Below are 24,297 nucleotides of genomic sequence, written 5' to 3' on the forward strand. Positions count from 1 at the left end.
AATTTAGTGCAACATAATTTCACATATTTAAAAATATGCCATTTAATATGATGTAAGTCCGTTTATTTGATGGTTTTTGGGATGTAGCTTTAATATGAAAACATAAGGAGTAATGGTGCTGTGGATTTGTTACAGCCACAGAAGCTGGGGAGATTTCACCTGTAGAAGGAAGAACAAATTCAAGAAAATGGTTATTCAAAAGCAAACAAGATAGTGTTTTAAAAAAACCATGAATAAAAATATTTCAGGAATTTGTACCAATCCTCACCTGAGTATCCTGGTTTGACCTCAAGCAGAAAGGTGGACAGCATGGAATAAAAGGAGCTGCAGATTCAGATGTGGTCAGCCACGAGGTCCTAAAGGGTTCCGGTGTGTTGTAGTGATAGCAAAGCTTTTATTCACGTTTGTTCATGTATCTACAAAATAAAACCCGTTTATCCAGTCTTATTGACTTTAGAGCAGCTGCTTTAACCTCCTGCACCATCAAAGTCTGAGTGATGCCCTCAGTGATGTTCTAGCATCATTTACCACAGTAGACAAAAAGACAAATCAATGAAAACCTGGCAGATGAACCACGAATGTCAGTCGGTGGGGGGGTGGGGGTGGGGCTGAATATCTGAAAGGATGATCAGCAGCAAAGGAGCGTCATAACTGATGATCTCTTCTGTTTCTCTTCAGTTTATTCTGCTCAGATGAACTTGGATCTCCGTCAGCTTCAGATCTGATCGGAAGTCTGCAGATTTTATACATGCACAGAGAACTGGTGGACTCATTAGGAACCACGTCTGAGAGAATTAACCTCATCTTTAATGTGAAAATGACAAAGGAGCAGGAAAATAAGCCAAATACCATTTCTGGAATGAACATGAAGAATACCTGGGTGTTTATTATTGCTGTTATGTTTTTTTTATCATTATCAATCTCTTTAGAATCAATAAAGTATGTTAGAAATGAACTTTTCCCCTAAAAGTCTAATTTTCATTGTCTTCCAGTACCAAAATGCATGAGGTGTTTGGATTTAAGACTATGAGACTTCAAAAACAAATAAGAACTCACCAAGGACCAGGTCCTGTTTAACTCTAAAAGCTGGCAGATGTGTTAACCAGGGGTGCCTAAACTTTTGCACAACTCATAATAGATTTGATCTGAAGTAAAAGACGTGACTTTCTTTCGTTTTTTAAACTCAACAGATTTTAGTGGAAATCAACATTCGGAACATTTCACAGGCATGCACATATCCAAAATAATCTTTTAAATTTGCATTTGGAAATACAGATTACAAAATAGAAACAATAGCAAAGACACTTTACAACAGGTTTGGAACATCATGCATGTAACAGCAACAGGCTGTGATGTTGTAAAATGACACTTTTTTTTCAAATCAGCATTTTCAGCAAATCAAGACTTTGTGCAGAGAAAAATCTGTCTTCCACATTCAGTTTTTAATCGACAGTTTTCTTCCATCTTATAAACAAATGGTCACATAAACAGAATCACATGGCGACAAATAAATAACTACAGGTCCAACTACGACTTACAGGACAACAGTGATATGCTATTTTCACTAGAAGCTTTAAGTGGAACAAGAACGGTGGATTTCCACAGCCTTTCATAGGTTTCATTAAAACGTGGTCATTTAGAAAACACTGTTATTAAAGGGACATAATTAAAACCTAAAACGTTCCAACAGAGCAGAAAATTTGACCTGTTTCTCCTGAACTGAGAACAAAACTCCTGTTTCCTCCTTAACAGCTTGAGAAGTAACACAGGAATATACTCGATGTTTAACAAACGCAGAGGAGTCTAAAATAAATAATGATCTGTGGATTTCATGTTTGAAATAAACAGACCGTCGGCTGGTTTGCCTTTCCACAGTTTGCCATTAAAATACATAAAATCTAAAGTCAGAAATACAAATCTTCCATTTTCATTTCAAAATGTTACCCTTTAAATTTAAGGAGGTAAATTAGCTGCTTACTTGGATGTAAACTGTTTATCTTGCATTTGTAGTGAAACAAAGAGGAATCTAATGCCTGACTTTGCACATCAGTGCCTGTAATAAAACACATTTTATCCACATCTCCAGGGTTTAGACAGCTTAACGAGAGAAGTTGTGTGACCTGCACCTCCGTTTGAGATGCTGCAGAGCCGTGCCATTCAGTTACGTGACCACAGGTTTTTGGGAATGACACAAGTTTTTGTGATGGCAGCTTGCTTAAACTCCAGAATCTGAGTGATCAAATTAATCTAAAAATTGCTAAATATCTCTTTACCATGACAAAAAACCAGATAATCCCCATTTCTATTGCCTCTAATGAAGAAGGCCTCAGGGTGCAAAGAACCGACTTTTCAAAGTTAGATCAGCAGTGGGATCAGAGCTCCACCTGAGCAGAGCGTACTCGAGAACTTTAAAAGTGAGAGCATCTACACACAGAGAGGACAAAACTGTTTTGGTGCCTTCACATCTGCGTCGGCATGACACAGCCCTGGTAAGTATATTGTGTTCACATCTGGTAATCAGTGCATTTTCCATGCTCAGCTGACCGTTTCTTTTGACTAGCTCTCCGGCAGAGCCGACACCCACTGCCGACCGGCTGGCTGAAGTTCATACCTACCTATAGAGGTAGCCTCTGATTTGCGGATAGAATAAGCCAGCAGCGGCTTCCCGCATGCATAATTCATTATCAGTCTGGATGCTGTGGAGTAAACATCTTCTCCGAGTGCAGCTCAGAACCACAGCTCCAGCGCGAGGACAGACTGCTGTGAGGAGCACACAGCAGTCTCTGTGAGACAGCAGGAAGCTGTGTGCTTCATATCAGAGTCTCCACTGCACACAGCTGCCTTTGTTTAATAACTTAAGTTGGACACTACGGGATTCTCCATGCCAGGGGCGGCGTTAGGCCCGGCTACTTGGGCTGAAGCCCCGGATCTAAAACATGGAAGTAACATGCAGTACCAGTCCAACAGAGAGGGAGCAGCTGGCAATAGTTTGTATACAGCCTGCCTGAGCCTCCACCACTGAAGAAGAAGCCCTTCAGCAGCCGGCTTCTTCTACACTCTCTGCCTGAAACGCATGAGTGAAGAAGGACATAAGGACGTTTTTTAGACAAAAAGTACGGCGACAGAACCCCAGCTTTGATGAGACTGGTGCTGACTCAGGTTTGTGAGTCTTATTTGAAAATATTTGTTGTGCTGCTGGTTTGCCTAAAGTTAGCTTACTATCAGGTAAAGTTGTTGGAGAAAGAAAGGAAATACTATCATCTCACACTAAACACTAACAGGAACAATACTCTGCCCTGAAAATGCTTAATATGTAGCTTCAGATTAAAAATTATGTGGTACAAGACAAATATATATGATGTTGACTAGTGTGTGTGTGTGTGTGTGTGTGTGTGTGTGTGTGTGTGTGTGTGTGTGTGTGTGTGTGTGTGTGTGTGTGTGTGTGTGTGTGTGTGTGTGTGTGTGTGTGTGTGTGTGTGTGTGTGCGCGCGCGAGCATGTGTGTGTTAAGCCCCGGATCTTCTTCAGTCCTTAATCCGCCCCTGCTCCACGCATCTTTTGCCCCTTCCACGTGTTCGGAGACATCTGCATTCCTGAGAAGGATTTGTCAACAAAACCTGGCAGTTCAGGGGTCGGCTGATGCTACCTAGACTGGACCGGGCCAAATGTGAAAACGCCTTTTGAGAACAGCCCCAGGAAGGGCAGCAAAGAAGCCACTTTCAACAGACAGGAAGGTTTCCAGATCTCAATCTCTTTGGGGACTCATTTTTTTATCCTCAAGATGCAAGCAGCAAAAGATCCATTATTTCTGACAAAGTGTTAAATGTTATGATGCAAGTTTGGACTTGGGCCAGAAGTTGACAGACGGTCAGGACAATCTGCCAAAGAGGACTGGCAGACAGACTCTTTGCATGAGGTAAAAAATGTATGTAATGCTTTTAATCATGATTTAGAATAAGATGGGAACATCAGACAAAAACACTAAAGCAGCAAACTTGTCATTCCTAAAAACCTTTGCCCACAACTGCAGTTGCAATCAATGTAAATGAGATTTTCACGGAGTGGAGAGAAGAACTATTTGGAGTCGCTGAAGAGCACCTCTACACTCCCACCATCCTACGTTCCCTTTTTAAAGTGAAGAAACATGACCGCTAAAGAAAACGCCTTTCAACAAAAATAAGAAAAGAATAAAGGAAGGGAAGACACTTGCCCTTTTCCACTTTTAACTCTGACCATCTCCTATCACATTTTACCAAAATATAATTCTATGAAAACAAAACAATCATGGTGAGCATTTGTTCCTCTTTGTATGGAACTGTACAGGATTTTGCCTCGTTATAAAAATTATGTTTCAAGCCAGTGGGATCGTGTGTAAATTTGTCATCGTTTTTGTTGTGCTACTAAATCTGATGAGGGAAATTTGTAGAAACCTATCCAATCAAAACCTAAACTTCCCAAATCTTAAGAGGATTGAGATGAAGGACTACTACAGCAGCTGAAATAGAAAGAACACAGTGATATAAACCAAATAAATGCTGCACTATGGGTCAGAAATGAACATTTATGATCAATTTCTATAAGTTGATGACTATAAATATGCTCTTTGTGCCACAATTAAGGGTTTGGCTAAACTTGTTTGAATGTTGGAAAATCTCTTTTGGCAATGTCCAAAACAAACATCTAAAAGATTAGAGGAACGGTTTTCCCCAGAATCTGAGACGAGTCCTTTACGGGTGCCTTTCATCAACGTCGTATGTGCAAATAAAACCAGGAAAAGGTGGAACCGTGGGAACGTAAAAGTGATGCTCTCCGCTCCTTTCAAACACGGAGTAAGCCCTTTCTAATTTTGCATCTTCTAAAATCTTCGACAGATTTTAAAAATAGAAACAAAAACAAAAGACAAAGCCACAGTAAAGTTTACAAAAAATATAAAATCCATCTTTTCTTATACATCACAATATATCAGGTGTGAAACAGTCAGCATTCACATGGGGCGGAACCGACCCTGCTCAAACAGCAGGGAGCCACAAATAAAGTGCAAAGCAACTAGTGGACTAAACATTGCACCAAGAATGAAAGTAAAAGCAGTTCACTTCACCCAGCCTAAAACTTGACATGATAGGCAACAACTCAAAAAGAAAGAAACACATCTGTCATAAAATACACTCCAGCATAGCAAGATCCTGTACACAACACGGGGTAGAAATCGTTTTGATGCGTCCATCATGTCATGCAATTGACTGCATAATGCAGAAGCTTCAGAGGTCCCCAAATGCAAACAATCAGTGCACGTGCCGATCTGCAACAGACTGGACCTCCTGGGTCAAGGGGCCAAGCTGGCGGAGAGAAGGGGGGGCGGATCGGCTGCAGGGTCTTTCAAATGAACTGGTTTCCACTTAATGCAGGGGGGTATGAGCGGTACAGTAGGAGGAGAGCAGAACGAACAACAGTCTGTTTCTTGGGGGGGGGGGGGGGGTCGGCAGAGATGAGAGGAGTCTGGTCGGACTGTAACATGACCAAACATCCGCACTTGGGCTCATTTGGCTAAAACTAGGACACAGAAGTTACATTCTTTTATCATTCGTGAAGTAGCGTTGTACAGAAACAGAGGTAACGGAGCCACTGGACAGGAGTTCACTGTTTACCCGGGGGATAGTGTTATGTTACACAAAGAAAACCTGCAGAACTATAGAAGGCCTTCACTTAGAGGTCTGGACTGTCGGTTTAGTCATGCATTTTATGTTTCAGCTATAGTATGTACAGAGTCCGCTTAGGTGACGACTCTTAAGCAGGATGAACAAAAACAGACGAACAGGAAAGCTCCAACTACTGGTGTTACTCAACAATAAAGCCTGAGCACAATGTTTTCTGTTATTTTTTTCCCTTAGGTACACAAACCTCGGAAAGAAAAAGAAATCTGCAGATCAATATTAGAGACCTAAAGAAAAAATCCAACACAAGTGATGATATTTCAATTCCAGGTTAAAAAAAATCGTCCAATTTTCACTTTTTTTCCCATCAAGTTGGGACAATTTCTATTGGGAAGCATCAAAACGTACTTTTCAAGTGAACCCATTGGGTGAAAGCTCAACCAAAACAAACAGTTGGAGTTTCAGAGATGTATGTCACTGATTGTCATACCGCCACAACACTAATAACCCAGAAGACGTGCTGTTGGCACATTAAGGAGACACTGAATTCCCTAAAGGGAACCTCCACACTTCCAGATTTCTTTTCTTTCTCATGGAGTAAAAATTTGACTAATTTATAAACGTTCACTTTGTAATTTCTTCTTTTTATCATAATAAACATAGCTCATAATGGCAGCATGTCTTGTTTTGCTTCCATTTTAATCACATTTGTTAAGGAACTCTATGCAACTGTTAGTGATAAAAGCACCTCCGACGGTATGAAGAGAAAAGTGTGAAACTGTTGGATTTTTTCTTTAAAGGTCTTTTCAGATATATATTTTTGTCATTTGCATAGGAGTCACAGGTGAGTCGAAGGCAAATAAAATGGCTGATGGAGCTTCTGCAGCAGACAATGAACACTTCAGCTGGACCAGCAAACCCAGACACCATCCCATCCCTAAGGGTTGGACAGGTTCCCCACCATCGCTTTAGGTGAGTAAAAACATCACATTTGCACATAAATATTACAATACACCAAAAATGATCCTACACGAGTACATTTGAGGACAAACCTTGCAGGGAAGCTGACAAAAAAGCCAAGGCAGACCTGTTGGCACTGAATGCGACGTTCCAGACTTTTTCATTAGTTTTAAAACATTTAGCCACTTGAGGTCGACCCACTGGATGGCGTGTAAACGGCTTTGGGTTGAAAATGGTGTCGGACATTTTGGAATAAAACTTCCTTGGTTGAAACTGCGGTAATTCCTGTTGATTACAAGCCTGAATAAACAGCAGTGCTGTTGAAACACTGATGAGACACTAGTAAACTTTTTTTTTTTTTACTAACAGAGAACTTTTTTAGGCTCATCCAAAAGGAGAGAGTAAACATTTATACCAAACCAAAACAAAATATCACCAAGTTGCGTTTTTGTCAGACTCCCTTAAAGGAGCAAAAAGCCTCCCCATAATTGCCTTCCTTAAACACTTAAAGCCCTCCTTAATTTCTTTTTTCCATTTTGCTTTTGCCCCACTTAAAAAAACAACAACAACAATTTGGCTAGAAAGTGTACTGCTACAAAATACAGTACAATGATTTGTCAAATCTTACATAACAAAACCACAAAGACCACAGACTAAAAGTTTCTCTGAAATACAAGAAAATGTTACAGTAAGTTATGAAAATACGCAGTCACGTCGAACGATTAAGTAGAACAGTAGCATGTTACTGTAAGGCAAAATCAGGTGATTTCACAGTGACGACCTAAAAAATATAAAGATTTTAGCGTTCTCTGGATTAAAAGCAGACACTTTCTTTCACCAGGAAAGAGTTTACATGTATGTGTGTATTGGCTTTTCATTGGCTGAGCATAAATTTAGATGCATTTTTCTTGATTTCTGGTTAAATAAAAATACCTGATTTTTTTTGTTTCCAGAAAGTTAATCCCAGTAGCGTAAAATCAACCCGTTTCTTGAGCTGGAGACTTTTTCTGAACTGTGTGAGATTTGATTGGATTGTTGGGCTGCAGCACATTAACATCAGAGCATTGCACATCTAACACCAAAAAGCAACTCTGGGGAGGTTTTACACTCCTTCATTAACCCAACAGAAGCTTACAAAACAGATAAATATGTAGAAACACAAATTACATCAGTGGCATTTTATTACACTATCGCTAAGAACATTTTGGCATAAAATTTCAGGTAACCAAAGAAAATATAAAGTTTTCAACCAAATCAATAAATAAATAAATACACGAAGCATAAAAACATACAGTACAAGATGAGAAAAACCTTTTGGTTGTCAAAAATAAAGCTTTGAGAGTGAAATAGAAAGTTGTTACGCAGTGAAGGAATTTCATTGCGGGGAAGTGAGCAAACAGGCTATGTTTTTTTTTTTTTTTGCTCCCTCTTTTAGACATAGCCATGCCAACGGTTAAACCCAGTGTCTTAGCAGCTTCCTGCTACAAGCCAGTATGAACAAAACAAATGTGGATATGAAATGAAGAAAAGCTGTCAAATGTGCATATTTGAAATATATGTAGCATGTAATGGAGCACTGTAAACACAGTAGGTTAGCAAAAGCGCTGAGCAGCCAATCTCATCCAAAACGACAGCGAGGTTTTTCCCACGGCAAGCCACTGGATGTCTGATTACCTGTTCCCTTATCGCGGCGCTTTGTTTCAAAGGGTTGGACAGCTGGACGGCCATGCAACAAGGGGGAGCGTCCATCCTGCCCTTTGTTTCTCCTCATTCACAAGTTAGTGCGTTGTTTATCTTCTCTCTTCCCTTCGCACCAGTCGGCGTTACAGTCTGTCCATCCTAAAAGTGTCCTCGGTAGCGGGGTCAGCCAGCACCATGTCGGGGTCGTTGAGCATGTGCAGTCCATCCAGAGTGAGCGGGTCTATCTTCAGCTCATCCAGAGGAAACTGAGAGTCCGCGTCAAAGCTGACATCGCCGACACCAGCCAGGGAGTTGGTCAGCTCTTTGGAGAGACTCGGAGGAGACTCGCCTGTGACTGAGGAATATGACATCTGATAAACATGGGCATTCCTGGCCAAAATCAGCTCATTTTTTCAACAGATATTCAAAAAATACACAATTATTTGGACTTAAGCGGCTTTGAAAAAGCTTGTTCTCTTCAGGAGAAATGATAGGTCTGCTATTATGTTCAATTCTATTTAGGTATTTCATTCATCTGGTTTTACAAAAACATCTCACATGCATCTGGAAGGAGATGCAGATTTGCACCTTCTTAAAGGTTAAAAAATGTCTTTGAAGAGCATGAAAATAACTTCACCTTTAAAGCTGAGGTGTTAGAGCCATAGATAAGGATTATTTAAGTTATATTTTGTGACAACCTGTTTTATATTAAACTGTCATTCTTAGTAAGGTTAGTATCAGTTAAAGTTATTATTTTGAAGTACAGACTTTTATTTTGAAAGTATTACTACCAGTTATGCCATAATTTAATGTAGAAAAAAGACGAAGGTTCCAGATGAATTATGGAAGCCCGGTCCACATCAACATAATTGGACCGTTTGCTGTGTTTCTAGTTGAAACCAAGGAAAATAGAATTGCTAATCTGTTAGGATTAGGTATCTTTTGTACGTTCCTTCAGTGTTTTTTTTTAACTGCATTACCTGGTTCTTTCTCCAACACAGCAAAAGAGTTGTTTGACGTTGTTTTAGCTGAACTGTCGGCTAATGCTGTAGCGTTCCCCAGAGCTCCTCCCAACTCTGTTCATCCGCGGGCAGCAGAGGACGGTGTCACCCTCTGCTGCCCGCGCTCTCTTCGTTGATGACACAGTCCCATGATCTAAAGCGTAGAGCCCATCGTCTCTCTTCATTATTGTGTGTCCACATCTCCTTATTTCTATGGCTTCCTGTCCCAGTCCATTATACGGTTTTCCCTGGTGCAGTGGTCTATTACAGCTGATTTCTTTATTGTACTTTCTGCTCGTGTGTCTTCGGTTTGTTTTTTTCTCACACTCTTTTCTATGTTCTGCGTTCATCAGTCGAGTTTCTCCTATGTATGTTTTATTGTATAGTTTGGATGGTATTTCGTATATGACTCCACACTTGTGTCCTGCTGATCTTTTGGGTGAACTTGTCATGATCCTGCCAAGCCCTTAACTCCATGCACCATCATTCACCTATCAGCCTTTGCTCCTGCTCCTAGCTAGTAGATCTTCCAGACTTTTGTCATCCTGCCTGATCATAGTCTCTCGACCTCGTTTCGACGCCTGACCATCGCCAAGAACTCTGCCTGCCACCACGACCCTCGCCTGTCTACGACCACGTCTCTAGCATGCTCCTTGTACCTGCTTCGTCCTGATCTGGCTTTGACCCACGACTACCTTAGACTCTGCCCTTACCTGAGTATTATTCCGGTAACACCTCCTCAAAGCATCTTTCAGTTCTTTTTAAAACACAGAAAAGGTTTATTTACCTGCAACGTTGCAATAAAGAAATTCATGATTTAGCACACATCCTTTACTTTTCACAGTTGGGAATGAAAAGGGATTTATCTTTTGTGAATTGGAGCCAAGTGATTAGTGAAGAATTTACCATTTTGCTGCACAAAACTACTTTTTAGCCTGTTGAAGTGTTACTGTAGGTGCAGGGGTTAGGAACCCTGGTCCATCGAGGGCCACCATCCAGCATATTTTAGTTTCAACCCTGCTTCAACACACCTGATTTCAATCAGCAGGTGATTAACAGGCTTCTGCAAAGCTTGATGAGCTGCTGAGCAGGTGAATCAACCCCTGAATCAGAAGTGTTGAAGCTAAGACATGCAGGATACCGGCCCTCAAGGACCAGGGCTCCCCACTCCTGCTGTAAATGGCTTGTATTTGATATAGCGCCTTCTAGAGTCATGGAACCCCTCAAGGCGCTTTACAACACAATCAGTCATTCACCCGTTCACACACACATTCACACACTGGTGGGGATGAGCTACGATGTAGCCACAGCTGCCCTGGGGCGCACTGACGGAGGCGAGGCTGCAGAGAACTGGCGCCACCGGTCCCTCCGACCACCACCAGCAGGCAAGGTGGGTTAAGTGTCTTGCCCAAGGACACAACGACAGCGACAGACTGAGCGGGCAACCTTCCGATTACGGGGCGAGCACTTAACTCCTGTGCCACCGTCGCCCTGCTGTAGGGGTGTGCTAGCAGGTTCTAGCAGTGCTGCTGGTTTTATAGGTTTCCCTAAAGAATTGATTAAAATGAGTGATTAGAATCTCCACCAGAACCCGATAGAAACTGGTGTGTCTGAGCAGGAACATAATGAAAACATGTGGCCCTCATTTAGTGCTACAAGGCTTTTTGTACGTATGTGAACGCACACCCAGTAAGAGGCATGGCCTCATACCTACTTTCAGAAGGGGGGTATGGAGGGGCTGGAGCTATAGTTGTTCAAATTTCAAAACCTATCCTTGATGAGCTCATAGTACAAACCCCAACTTAAAATATCCATTTAATTTCTATTTAGTGGTCATATAGATCCGTAGTAATATGCAGTTTAGCAGTTTTAAACTAAGAATTTGTGACCAAATCTCCAGCATCTTTAAGATTTTCTGAACATCAACAGAACGTTCTGTTAACATGTTTATGGCTATAGCCCACTGCTGAATGTGAGGCATAACGGGTTGCCTGTGCGTGTATTTGATATCTGTAGTGGTAGCAATATCTCATGAACTACAGGACAGATTCAGATAGACATCAACTGATTAGATTTGACATTAGCAAAAACAAAACCCGATTCTAAGTCCAGTCTACAAACACTGAGGCAAATCGGGGAAACCACCGATCAGTTTCAGTTCCTGAACCAGATCCACCTGCTGGAGCAGCAGGATGTAAAGCTAATCTCAAAATCAAACAGTGATCTGCTGCATAAATCTTCCAGTAACAAACAGGCAAGTAAAACTGAAACCCACAGCTAAATCAATCTGTGACAAAGCATGACCCATCCTGCTGCTCATCTGAGTGAATTCCATCGACACGGAATCAGATATAAATAAAAAAAGGAACAAGATAATTTTATCAAAACATTCAATCCCCTTAACTCAAAGTGCTAAACTGGCTCTGCTTCAAAGACCGCTGTGATAAGATGCAGCATGAGTGTCATAAAGAAGCTGGTGGTCTGCTGGTGCAGCTACCTGTTAAAATGATGTTGGGGATGTTGCCATGGCTACTGTAGTTGAGCTGCTGCGTGTCCTGAAGGCTGCTCCCAGTGAGACCCATCATGGCCGCCTGCGTGTAGTTAAGGGTGGAACACTGGCTGTACAGGTTGGAGGAGCTGATGGGGCTTTCGATCATGTTGAACTGCTCCAGCTAAAAGGAACAGAAATGAGACGCCGAGCAGAGTCAGAAACAACAAGTGGAAAGCATCCTCATGATGTGTGTGTGTGTGTCATTTTACCTGGTGGGAGAGAGCGTTGGTCTGTCTCGATGCCAGCTGCTGATCATAAAACGAGTCGCCAAATAAGCTGCCCACCACAGGAATGTGCTGGAGAGGAAAGATACGTGCCAGAACTCAGAACGACTGGAATGAAGGTCGATACATGAACATAAAGCAATGAGCCACACATAGAAACCAGAGATGGAACCATAAAAAAAGCACATCAAACCACACAACTACCAGTGAACAGAAAGCAAATGACTTTCATAAGCAGGGTCGCTGCAGTTATGGTAGAAATAAGGTCAAAATGTTAACAGTGACCTTTAGAAATAAACAAAAATCAACATGAAATCAAGAGTAAACATAAACCACAGCAGCCCAGCTCATGATAAAACAATCACAAATGGACTTAGTAAAAGGAAACTGGCATTTTTAACTGAAATGTTCCTAGAATGCTTAAAGAGGTCCTTCACTAATACTTTTATACATTTGCAGTGGTCTCTAATGAAAGTCGTATTCGGTAGTGGCTAGTAGCTCTGCAACATTGATGTTTTTTTTTTTTTGTATATTCATTCTGTGTTTTTCACTGAATGGGCAGCAGAGGACGGTGTCGCCCTCTGTTGCCCACGGATAAATGGAGAAGGAAGCAACGCTGTCATTAGCGGCTAGCTCTGAAGAAGATCGCAGGAGCGATCGAAACTGATAGCAAGGTAAAAAAAAACTTTCTTGCGTTTAAATAGAGAACTTAAAAAAGGCATTGATGTTTTATCTCTAAAAATAACACAAGCCTGAAGGAGTTCTGCTGTGTGGTGGAGTTGCTAATGCTAATGGTTAGCATCTTCTAACACGTTCTCCGCTGTGTCCAGGGGTCTCATTTATCATACATTGCGTAAAATCCTTACTAAAACCGTACTTGAGCTCAGCAAAGAAATGTACTAACGCCAAGTAGGTTTGTGATCTATCAAGCATGGAGGACGCACAGCTGCACGCAATCTCCGCTTCATAAATCAAACTATCTAGAAAGGTTCTCAGCTGCATTTTAGTCACATCCCGCCCTCACCACGCCCACTTTCTGCCATAAATAGTCAATGCAAAGTGCCTTGTGGATCTCATGCATATACATAAGCCGGCTGTTGCAGCGCTCCGCCATTGACGATGGCGACCGTAGATCAAGGCAGATCAAGGAAGCACAATTTCACAGAAGCAGAAATTGAGGTACTTGTGGATGAGGAGGAGAAATGAAAGGAAGTAATTTTGCAAAACAAATAAGAGAAAATCCACGGAGTGGCACAGCGTTGCTGAAGCCGTCAATGTTGTGAATTCTTCAGAGAGATCTGTGGTGGATATAAAAAATGGTCCAATCGGGATTCAGTCCCCAGACTCCCAGGTGAAAGTCATGCCTGCTAACCTGTCACCCAAACGGCGATCTCCCTTGTCCAAGTAGCCAGGAAGCATGATCAATCGGGTCACAGTGACAGGACACACACACTGTCACAGACGCACAACATTCTGTCTCAATCTGTCCCCCTGCTGATATTCTGCATTCCGTATTCTGCGCTTCAGGCTGTGTGTGTGTGCGTGTGTGTGCGTGCGTGTGGGGGGTCTTGTTCTGTGTGAAAACGAAGCAGTACAAGTGATAATGTTTCAGGATTTCATAATTTTATCCTTCTCAGCAGCAGCACTGCAGGTGCTCTCCATGTCCAAAATGTGCGTAAGCCAGGTCCTTACTCAATTTAGTTGCGCACATTTTTCCGCTACGTTTTCTTTGATAAATCCCAAAGTTTGCATGGAAAGTTGCTTACGCAGTTTTCCGACCCCGTTTTGTGCGTAAGCAAGCTTGATAAATGAGGCACCTGGACACTAAACTAACAACTGCCTTACCCGTCACGAGCCAAGATGGGTGAGTCCAAGCGACAGCTTGATGTAGAGCAGTCGGTCCTGGCGTTTCATCGTCTATTTTCTATCAGAAGCTAATCCAGGAAATAGGTGTAGGACACAAATTTCACGTTCAGCCTGCATATTAAACTCAAAACTGGTTTCTCAGTGAAGGACCTCTTTAACTCACTTAAACAAAAACAAACAGGGAGTGTAAATAACACAAGTGGTGATACAATGCTAGCATGACATTTTTCAAACTACCGCTGCTCTTTATTATGTTCTTGCAAAAACACAGCATGAGAGACTTTTAAAGGCGGTGGAGTCCGGTCATACTGTCTCATAAGATCTCACATCGTAGCTCAGATCATGAAAGCCATCAGTGACTTTAAACCTTTAAGAATTACAGTTGGTGGAATCTGCCTCTTCACTAATAATTTATAACTTTAATTTTTTTATTTCTTGTTGTGGCCTTGTTGTCTGAAAATCACTACATTTTATAAATAAAGCACACCTCACCTCACTTCCCTTCCAAACCTTCCCCTGAGCATCAAACTTGGTATTTTTCAGGAGAAATAAATTTAAACTCAGACAAAAGTAAACATTTAAAACCAAGAAATGTTTAGACTCTCACTCACTAACCCATGCACACAGTGACAGCAGGGATGAATAAATAAGGTTGCTGTTACATGAGAATGGTGAGCAGCCTGACTATCTACAGTAAGCTTTCCCCCAGGAGCAAAGCCCTTCCCTGGACAGCGGTGAGCTTGGTGGGTGGGCCCTTACTTGAGGCGAGCCTCCTGGGGAGAAGCCTTGATTGGAGACTGGGGAGGTTGGAGACTGAGTGGCTGGTGAGCCAGTCTGATTGCGGTACTGTTGGAGGGAAGAGGGTTAGCTAGCACTAAGCTTCATGCCTGTCACACACAAACTTTTAACCATCAGCTTAAAGTCTTACATTTACCAAATACCTCCAGATGCACAATGACAAATGGTTTGTCTACGTTTGTGTAAAACATCGTTACTAAAGAGCGCGTGGGAGAGAATGAATGCAGAATCACGAGCTCTGTAAACTCTATCCACTTCTGTGGGCCAGCAAACTTTGACCGTTTCCAAATTTAAACTATCAAAAGAAAATTCTTGTCCTGAAACACTATGGTTAACAACCTTCCACCTATGTAATCTAGGAAAAGGACAAACCTTTACAACTTAAATAAGAAACATAACTAGTTGAATTTCGCTTTCCTATTTGATTTCCCCACTTCTTACCGAGCTGATGCTGATGCTGGCGGTGGTCTGGCTGTCCGGGGAGGGGCTGCTAGCTGTGGCTGTACCAGAGGAGGCTGCAGTTGGCAAAGCAATGAGCTGGATGCCCTGTGGGAGGGCCTGCTGCTTCTGGAGGTCACTGAGAAGCTGGGCCTGGGCCTGAGGAGTCAGCTGGCTGAACAGGGGGTACTGGGAAAGCTGCTGTTCCAGCGTTAGGGTTTCTGTTGGCAAAGCCTATTAAACAGACACAAACCAGTAGCAGACACTGGATCTGACAATGTTCCACCATCATCTGAGGGAAAGAAAAGAAATGAGAGCCAGTAGATAATGACCTGCGTGATGTTAACAGGTGAGGACAGGGTGGGCGAGAGCTGCTGTGGAGACTGCTGGAGGTGGAGCTCAGAGGTGAGGGTTAGTGGCACCACCGGTGGCTGCCTGCGCTGAGCCGTTACCGTCATTGTAGGCTGAGAGGAAGTAGGGATCCCTAGAAATAAACACATACAGATACAACATCTGTGTGTCAGGACTTGCATGATCTGAGATTTGTAAGAAATAAATGAGCAAGATACTAAACGCTGAACAGTGGGTCCAAACGGATCATTCATTCAGGAACGCAGAGTTTGGAAAATATAGAGCAACCCAAGTTAACACTCCATTAAAATACTCTGTAGAAAATAGTTTATAACAGTGACTACAGGATGCTCTGGTTTATTTGACATCTTCCACCCCAACCACTAAAGATAGGACAGAGCTCGTTACCGTGACTGGCAGCGCTGATGCCCAGGTGGGTGAGGTTTGTGGTCAGGCTGCCCGTGCTGTTGGCCGAGCTGAGCGAGGGAAAGGACACGGTGTCCTCGGGGTCGAGTGGAGTGGACAGCGGAGGAGGGAACTGGATGTTTGTCAGATCTGGCAGAGAACCGCCAGTGTTGTGTGCAGCTGGGACCACGGACGGATTCAACTCCTGGTCCGGTGACGGAAATATACTAAAATAAACAAAACATAGCTGATGAAAAAAAGATGTTAAAGAACAGTTTGTCGCACTTTTTGTGTGGAAAGAGTTAAACTAATGTCGTCTTGCTGCTTCTTACAACATAAAACACTTGAAGGGGCCCACCACGTCAACCTACAAATAAGAGGTTTTGACCACAAAATAAGATCAACTTTATTAAAAAAGATTAAAAAGTAATACATTCTGAGCCATGGGAGTGGGTTTTCAGATGGATAACCAAACCGGCCAACATTAAAACCACCCGATGGCTAGGCCAGAGGGGCGAGTATCATTTACTGTGCCTATCTTTGCTCTGGAAGGTGTAAAACTGCATGACACAGGTCCTTTAAACTCTGGACTCCATCCTTCCATTTATGTCTAATGGCCAAAACGACTGAATTAAATGTTGGAGTGACTACAGAGTCCCTCTGTGATCAGCAGCGCTCCAAGTCCTCAACATGCAGTGACTTTGTACAACAGACTCTAAATGTAAAGACCAGTACGCTCTGGAACAGTCTCCCATTCCCCACAGAGGAGTGTGCAACAAAACACACTTTCAAAAGTGAACTCAAACATTGGCTGAAAGCAAACCAGTCATGTAATCTAACCTTTGTATGAAATCTAATCTGAATGTCTATGATGTATTTCTCTCACTGTCCTGCTCAGTCTCGTCTTTGTGACTTGCCTAGGGAGTGCATGCTGAAAATTAGCATTTGTGCTATAATCCAGCATATTTACATGTACTGATGCTTGGAAAGATGTTCATAGCTGAGCACTGTCCCTATCAAATAAATTAATGAATGCGTTTTAGCACTTAAGAGCTTAGACCAGGTTCTGACGCTGCAGATGAGGACACATGGCTGGAGACGGTCAAATCTTAAGGTTGGTTTATGCTTGACGCGTCCGCGAGGTCCACACGGCTCCGCGCGGCGAAATTGCGTCATTTTAACAACCACGCCCCTCCACCGCATCTCCGCATGGCCCAAAATTTCCGCAACGCGCACCTAGGAAAATTTCTAACCATGCGAACGGTTTGACACAGAAAAGCATGGCGGACCGGCAAGAACTAGTATGGCAGAGGTTCGTAAATACAGACATTTGTATGATTCAGCTCTCAGAGATCACCGTGATCAACATGTTGTTAATAATTCTTGGAGGGAAATAGCTCGCACTGTCGGAAAAGACGAGGACGCTGTTAAAAATGCTGGAATGCCATGTTGTAAACAGTGATTTCTACTTCTACTATGGTGTGGTGTTGGATGCATGCCGTAGAGCTCCATGCTGCCCCGTTCAGTTTGGGAGAATTTTGGCTCACCGCAGAGACGAGCCGCACGAACCATAAACGCTGCAAGTTGTGAAGCGCGTTCCAGCCGCGAGCCGCATCACCGCGCGGAAAGTGAATGCGTCAAGCATAAACCAAGCTTTAGTCTGACAATATCACCTTCAAGTAGATCACTTTTAGAACATCACAGCAACGAAAGTAGACGAGCATCTCCTGCACATTTCCAGACTTCCTTAACTGTAACTTAGTTTTGTTGTCGTGTCCGACAGACTGCTGGTCTCTGACATTACAATAAAAACACCTTAAACTAAAGCTACTCACTTGATTCCTGGGACATCACATGTGTTTGTCGTCGATGGATCATCCTGAGAGAACAAATGTGTAATCATGATCCACCAACTCCAAACAGAGATGCATTCACTTAGTGGCCCCTTCCAGTCTCATGCTTACCTTTTTGTCGTTCCACATCTGTTTCTGAGCGTCACTGTCAGCATCCGATTCCGAATTTTCTGTCCCAGGAACGGTTAGCAGCAGCACTAAGCAGCAAAGCACAAGACGCGGTTTTTCGTGTTGACAAGACACAGAATTCAAATTATTGGGGAAAAATATAAGTCATCAATATTTGAGCCAGTCGTGCTAAAAATAACTCTGCTGTTGCACCAGATTCCTACAAGTCTAAAAATAGCAAAGTGACCACCAGACAGACTGAATGGATGCCAGCTAATCTTGACTTCATTATAATTGAGACTCACACACAAAAAGACATGATCGATGCATAATCAGTTACTCATTGATTTTGGGCTCAGGGTCGTAGTAAATCAGCTGGTTTCAGAGACATCTCTAAAACCAGCTGAGTACTGTACCAGCATGCAGGAACACTTCTCTGGAGATCAGTTTCTTTTTACATCATAAATATTTCACCATGAGTCCAGATCTCCCTCCATCTGACAGCCACCCTTCTATACGAGCCACTGTTTGCTGCTTGGATTAGCCCGTTGAACATGAATAAATAAAAGCATCTCTGTGTCTCTGGAACTGGATGCTGCTTCACCTCGTTTAGGCTGCAGCTCCTGTGATCCCCCTGAAAACACCTCCTGGGGTTTCGGGTTCATGGCGCTCTGGTGTAAGGCGGAGTCCGAGTTTGTCCTGCGTGCATTAGAAAGATGAGATGTCAGCAAAATGCACGGCCAATTCCCGACGCTGGCAGAGGGACAACTCTTTAGCACCACATCCATCAGGGATCACCACTGCAGTCAGGCTGCTCATCATTGTTATTACTAGATTATTATTATTATTTTTAAACAGACTAATCGACACGATGAGTAATAATTTTTTGGGAAGTGAGTAGTGTCTGGCTGTAATTGTGGCAAACAGGCAGGTTACCTTCTCCAGCTAGTATCTGGCGGTGGGGAGAGGTAAACGGAGCTGTAAGGACAGCTGTCGATGTGAATCTGGTCAAGGCTAATAACGTGGAGGAGATTAAGACCTGGTTCAGAGATGGATGACATCAGTAAACTAATACTTTATACGTAATAACCACAAAGATACATGAAGGAATAAACTTTACCTAGAAAACTAAAAGTAGAACATGTCCATAAAACGACGGATTTTTCTTGATTTGCTACGTTTTTATCAGTTCTTTTTCCAGCCGAAACGTGAAACTAGGGCTGCTCAATTAATCGAATTTTAATCATGATTACGATCTGAGTTTTGAACGATTATAAAAACAAAACAAGCCGATTATTTGCTCCTCCCACTTGCGCTGCCCTGAGTTGCAAATGAAGCGCTCCTCCCAACTTGGCGACTTTGACGCTATTTCTAACAGCTTTTCAGACCCCCTTCTTGACTTTTTAAATCTTAAGTACCTAGCGAACACCTCAGAAACATCTCTGGTAACCCTTAGCTACTTTCTGGATAACTGTCGTCGACATTTCCTGCAGGTTAGCTAAACACTCCGCCTGCGCTCCGGACCGTTCTTCAGGACATTAGGAAAGGGAATGATGTAGTGATGTGTCGGTCGCTAAAGAAACAGCTCCCAGAGTCGGTTCCCTGTTGGATTAACCAGAGTGAGTGACACACACTGCACCTGCGGACTCCTGAGCCACAAAAAACGGCTAAATGTGCGCGTGCGGCGCGCTAAACATACGTGCAGCTTTCTCCTGATTGCTGTGAAACCGGGTTGGGGGGTGGGGGGTGCAGCTGTGGTTGGGACAATTATTACATTAACTGATGGACTTGTAAATAAATAGTTTATAAATAAGGTAGAAATAGATAGAAATAAGTTCCTCACGCTGATAACTAATAACTCATCTCTATGAGGACACGATGCTAGTGCACTCTCCTACAAATGCTATGTAACATTTTGTGAACATCAATTTATTTGCATTTATTTGTTATAAATGCCACTGTATAATTCTTGCTGTCAGTATTTGCAAGATATTGGTATTTGGGTCTGTACTGGTTAGACTTAAATTAGTTAAACCAAAGTCTATAGCCCTTGGGTCATAGACTATGAGCTAAAAGTATATAGGTCTTTTTATACTGGGAATCAGGAGTTATTTTAGTGATCATCTTGTTTCTTATTTATTTTTGTTCTCATTGTGTCCTGAGCAATTTTATGACTGAATAAAAACAAATAAAATCAACATAAACTGAAAAATCGTCCTAAATAATCGAGATCTCCATTTCAGTCACCATAATCGTGATTATTATTTTTGCCATAATCGAGCAGCCCTACGTGAAACCATTTATTTGTGGCAACATGAAAACACTGAAAAACATCTAAACTAAATGTGAAGGTGAAAAAAAGGACCCGCAGCTTAAGTCTGGAGTTCTACTTTTCACAACTAATGTCAGTGCTTCCCACGTTTTGCAGATTCTCTTTAACTCATTAACTGCCAATGACGACAAAAGTCATCATTTGTATTTTTTTACTGTGTAGGCGTCAGAACGAGCCCCCGCACCAAGAGAACAAACATCTCAGCTCTAAAGCCGATCTACATCCACGTACGTCACACGTCACGTGATCAGGATCGTTTTGGGTCGCTGCTGTAAAAAAAGTGAGGCGCGAACCAGAAAAGCTTCTGCCGATAACAAGTCAACCACGGATTATGAAAGAAGGGATAAAGCTCGAAACGCGCGGATTCTTCCTGATGTAAGAGGTGAGTCTACTCTTTGTTTTGGTTGTTTTGGTGTTGACGTCATCCTAGCGCGCAACGTTCTATGACTCTTAAAAAAAGTGAAAACGCTGAAAAACGCTGGCAGCAAAGGGCTTTTCTTATCAGTAAACGTCTGGCAGTGAATGAGTTAATTAAAACTACCAACAAGAACACAAAATAAAAACCTCTCCCAGGGTTAGGGCAGGGTAACCCTAATCCTAAAATGTGAGAACAGCCAAAACTGGGACAAAAAGGCTAAATGTACAGATTTTAACAATTGTATAAAATTCTAAACCTACAAAGAAACAACTAACATCAACATTAGGTTACCACATTTTTCTGTAAAAAGGATATTTGGCGGCCATGTTTATCAACAGACAGTGGCCGGCGATGAGGGGATGTGATGCGGTTCCGGTCACGGTAAACGCGCTCCACCAGCCCGTGGTGTCTGGTTGTCCGACTGGTGTCCAGCACAGAGTTCTAGAGTAAACACACCAGGTGAATCAGGCTGGAAAAGACCTCAGATGGGAGAAATGGTGCAAGTGGGTTCACTTCAAGATGAATCGAGCCACCCACGCAACACCAATTCTGATGCTTGAGTTAGCAAAATGCATTTAAAGATGGAAAGGCATGACAAGCAATGGTGTAATTTAAAATTTAGGAACAAAATTAGAATGCTGGAGGAAAAGGAAGCTTGAAAAACAACTCCTGTCACTACTGAGCCTTCATAAAAGCTGGTGGAATTTGCAGCTTTCAAAAAAATACAAAATAGAAAAAACACTTTACAGCTGTCGCAGCTAAAGAGAAGCCAGCAGAACCTCTTTGGGAGGTTTAAGATTGCCTGTTTTGAACGTTTTTCTAACAGCATATAAAACAGCTTCAACCTGTGTGTGTCCAACATTCACCAACAGCTGACAAGAGTGCACTCATCTACAACAAACCATTGCCGAGAGAAGCTAAGGGCTCACCTGAAAAGGCAGGTCAATGTTGCCATTTCCAATCTGATTGACATTGGGCAGTGAGCCTCCATAGTACTGTCCACGACTCTGCCCTAGTTGCAAATACTGGGTCTTCTGCAACTGCAACTGTGCAAAGTAAAATTGCATGAAAGCATGAGTGAATGATTCGATTGAAAACAAAAGAGATGACAAAGAATGCAGGGTACATGCAAGTCTAAAGAGAGGTGCAAGATTAATGATTCTATTAAATCAACAAGTTATTGTGACATGGCTTTTCCAGGAATAATGAAAAAGCACAGTGAAAATTAAACAAATACAATAAATTCAACAGCTGATTTAAATGACAGCCGACTGATAGCTGGTGGATTTAGAGTCTGCTGTTTTATGTATGCAACACACAGTCTTTACAATAAACACGCGTGCCAATATGAACACTAGTGATGAAGCCATGTTTACAACAAAAATGCAGACTTCTATACAAAGAAAAGTGCTGTCAGATTTATGATCAAAATTAATGCAATGGATGGAAATTTGAGAGGTAACAAGGAAAATAAATCTTGCTGACACAATAAAAATGTTTTCTTCCCTGCAGTAAATAACAGTAGTGCTTGGATTTACACTGACGCAACACAATATATGTGCATCATTTCCAGCAAACGAATCAACAATTAAGACAAACACTTCCTGGCATCCTCATGAGGTGAGTCAGGGTATTCATTGAATGTAGTGACTGAGCTTCCTGTTAGATTAGGTCTTGTTATTTAACATATGTTTGGGTCTGAGAGAAAAACAAAAGTGTTAATTCTCTGGGAAAGTCCTCTGCTGAGGCCCCGCACCACCCTACCCTAATAAAAGGGCCAGCGAGCAGGTTCTCAAACCGGTGATCATTCCTAATTTTCTAACCACTTCAGTGGAAAAGAGTGACAACAAAGTTCTGGTTGGTTTACAATATATTGTTCCTGTTGATACGTTTGTGTTGAGTCTTTAAGCAGAACTTGTCATCTCAATAAACCCGTGACGATGCAAGAACAAAACATCACCACTTTTGTTCAATTATATCAAGGATAAATAATAACTGAATAGGTAATTTATTGCCATCTCAACATTGCTGGTTCATTAGAATTAACAGTTGATTGATATTACTGAATGCAAAATTACTATAATAGTTAATGATGTGGCTATAAATAAAATATAAGTGATCTTATTTTTGTTTGTGTTAGCTAGCTGCTAGCACGTTATGTAGGAAACGGTTGACAGGTTCGAGGGAAAAAAAGCCCTCCTGTAATTTAAAGCATCCCACATTTTTTGTAAAGAAGTTTATGAAGCAGTGGCAGATCTAGAATTATTTTACATGAAAGGGCAAATGAGGCACAGAAAGTCTAAACAGTGTGGCAAAGCAGGCCTTCCTCATCGAATTATGCAAATTGCCTTTAGATGTGAATGGAGTAAACAAATATCTACACCACAATTTAAAAACTTCATTATACCTTTAAAGAAAATGGGTATAAATGAGAAAAACAAATGTTTTATTTATTTGTTTATACATATATATTAAACAAATTAAAAAAAATAATGTCAATTGATGTACAAGACGGATGGTGCCTTTAACCTTATTAGAGGCGTAATTATAAACATAAAAGTAAGGAGGGCGTGGGGGTATCCCTGTAGATCCGCCCCTGAATAAATGTATATAAATAAATTGCTTGGTGTAATTCAAACTTAAGTGTTCATCACGATTTCCTTTAATCTGAAGGTGTTTAAGTGCGTCGAAATGATGGGGGTGTTTTTAATTTCTTATTTGATTTATTTTTGGACAACATCGGGGGCGGAGGGAATCCACAGCTGATGCTGGTTCACGTTTGACTGGCTAAATCATGATTCCAGTTTAAGTCTGGCCGACTAATCTAATGTGTCATTATGCACTCATTTCTGTGACCGTAAACAAACAAAAATGTAAGCAGTGACAGCTCTGACCAGACACAAACATAGAACAGGTGCACATTATTCACAGCGAGCTAGCCGAGCTAAAAACGTTACACTTCAATCCCGTGTTGGTATCCGAAAAACCAAGATAAAACGCTAGCGCGTGTTTACAGACATGAAAACACGTTTTTTGTGATGCTGCGCTGTTGCAGATGAGGATGTCAATGTGAACTTTAGCTAATCAGCCATCCACCGTAGAATGCTTCTCCGCAGTGTTGGTTAACTGCCACACGGCAACGCAACAAAATGTAAACATCCGGGCTATTAGCAGTCTTACCCTTGCTGCTCGGGTGATGTTCAAGTCCTTCATCACTTCTTCAAACGCAGCCGTCTCTTCCGCCTGTTTTTGATTATGCAACGCGATTTTTTCGCTAAATTTGCGGGGATTATTAGAGGACGCCATCTTCCCCTCTTCTTCTCAATGGAATGTTACGCTACGCACCGCGCCAGGGCCTGCTGTTGTCGTCATCACGCTCGATGGACGTGCCTATTGATGTTGCTGCTGGCTGGTGCCAGTGCGAGGCAGGGTGAGTTTCAGATAAAATAAGAATCACCACGGGGAATCGTGTGCCCTAGATGCTTGTTATAAATAGTAACATAAATAAATAAGCAGCGATATTTACATCCAACATAATAAAACAACAGCCAGGAAGAAAGTGACTAGGTGCATACTGACTTAGAGGAAATTAATGCATTTGTAATTCTCATATAATTGGTTTTAAAACAGAAATTATATTTTTTCTATTTATCAAGAAAAAA

At 41.9% G+C, this 24,297-nt stretch overlaps 1 protein-coding gene across 3 annotated transcripts; it reads right to left on the reverse strand.

Moving 5' to 3' along the window:
* Positions 1–8,217: 8,217 nt before the first annotated feature.
* Positions 8,218–23,998, reverse strand: crtc1b (CREB regulated transcription coactivator 1b). 3 transcript variants are annotated; one of them, XM_015970802.3, is made up of 14 exons: positions 23,816–23,998; positions 21,565–21,681; positions 20,951–21,076; positions 18,822–18,883; positions 18,490–18,584; positions 17,889–17,974; positions 17,760–17,803; positions 15,928–16,151; positions 15,501–15,652; positions 15,172–15,402; positions 14,692–14,778; positions 12,052–12,138; positions 11,789–11,963; positions 8,218–8,645 (listed from the first exon to the last, which is right to left on the reverse strand). In XM_015970802.3, exons 1-14 carry the CDS (start codon positions 23,939–23,941, stop codon positions 8,434–8,436), a joined length of 1,824 nt encoding a protein of 607 aa, XP_015826288.3. In that variant the 5' UTR covers positions 23,942–23,998; the 3' UTR covers positions 8,218–8,433. The 3 variants fall into 3 exon arrangements, with proteins under 3 accessions (XP_015826288.3, XP_070410309.1, XP_070410308.1); XM_070554208.1 differs by lacking the exon at positions 21,565–21,681 and having other exon boundaries at positions 18,822–18,881; positions 20,949–21,076; XM_070554207.1 differs by lacking the exon at positions 14,692–14,778 and having other exon boundaries at positions 18,822–18,881; positions 20,949–21,076.
* Between the last annotated feature and the right edge of the window lie 299 nt (positions 23,999–24,297).

Source organism: Nothobranchius furzeri, chromosome 8, assembly GCF_043380555.1.
Source record: "Nothobranchius furzeri strain GRZ-AD chromosome 8, NfurGRZ-RIMD1, whole genome shotgun sequence".
Classification (NCBI taxonomy): domain Eukaryota; kingdom Metazoa; phylum Chordata; class Actinopteri; order Cyprinodontiformes; family Nothobranchiidae; genus Nothobranchius; species Nothobranchius furzeri.

Bases quoted from the DNA above. Each gene is read 5' to 3' on its own strand.
- crtc1b (XM_015970802.3), bottom strand. From the start codon at position 23,941: ATGGCGTCCTCTAATAATCCCCGCAAATTTAGCGAAAAAATCGCGTTG. The intron at 21,682-23,815 runs GTAAGACTGCTA...TACTTTGCACAG, and splicing joins ACATCACCCGAGCAGCAAGG to TTGCAGTTGCAGAAGACCCA. The intron at 21,077-21,564 runs GTGAGCCCTTAG...TGTTTACTCTAG, and splicing joins ACATTGACCTGCCTTTTCAG to AACTCTGTGCTGGACACCAG.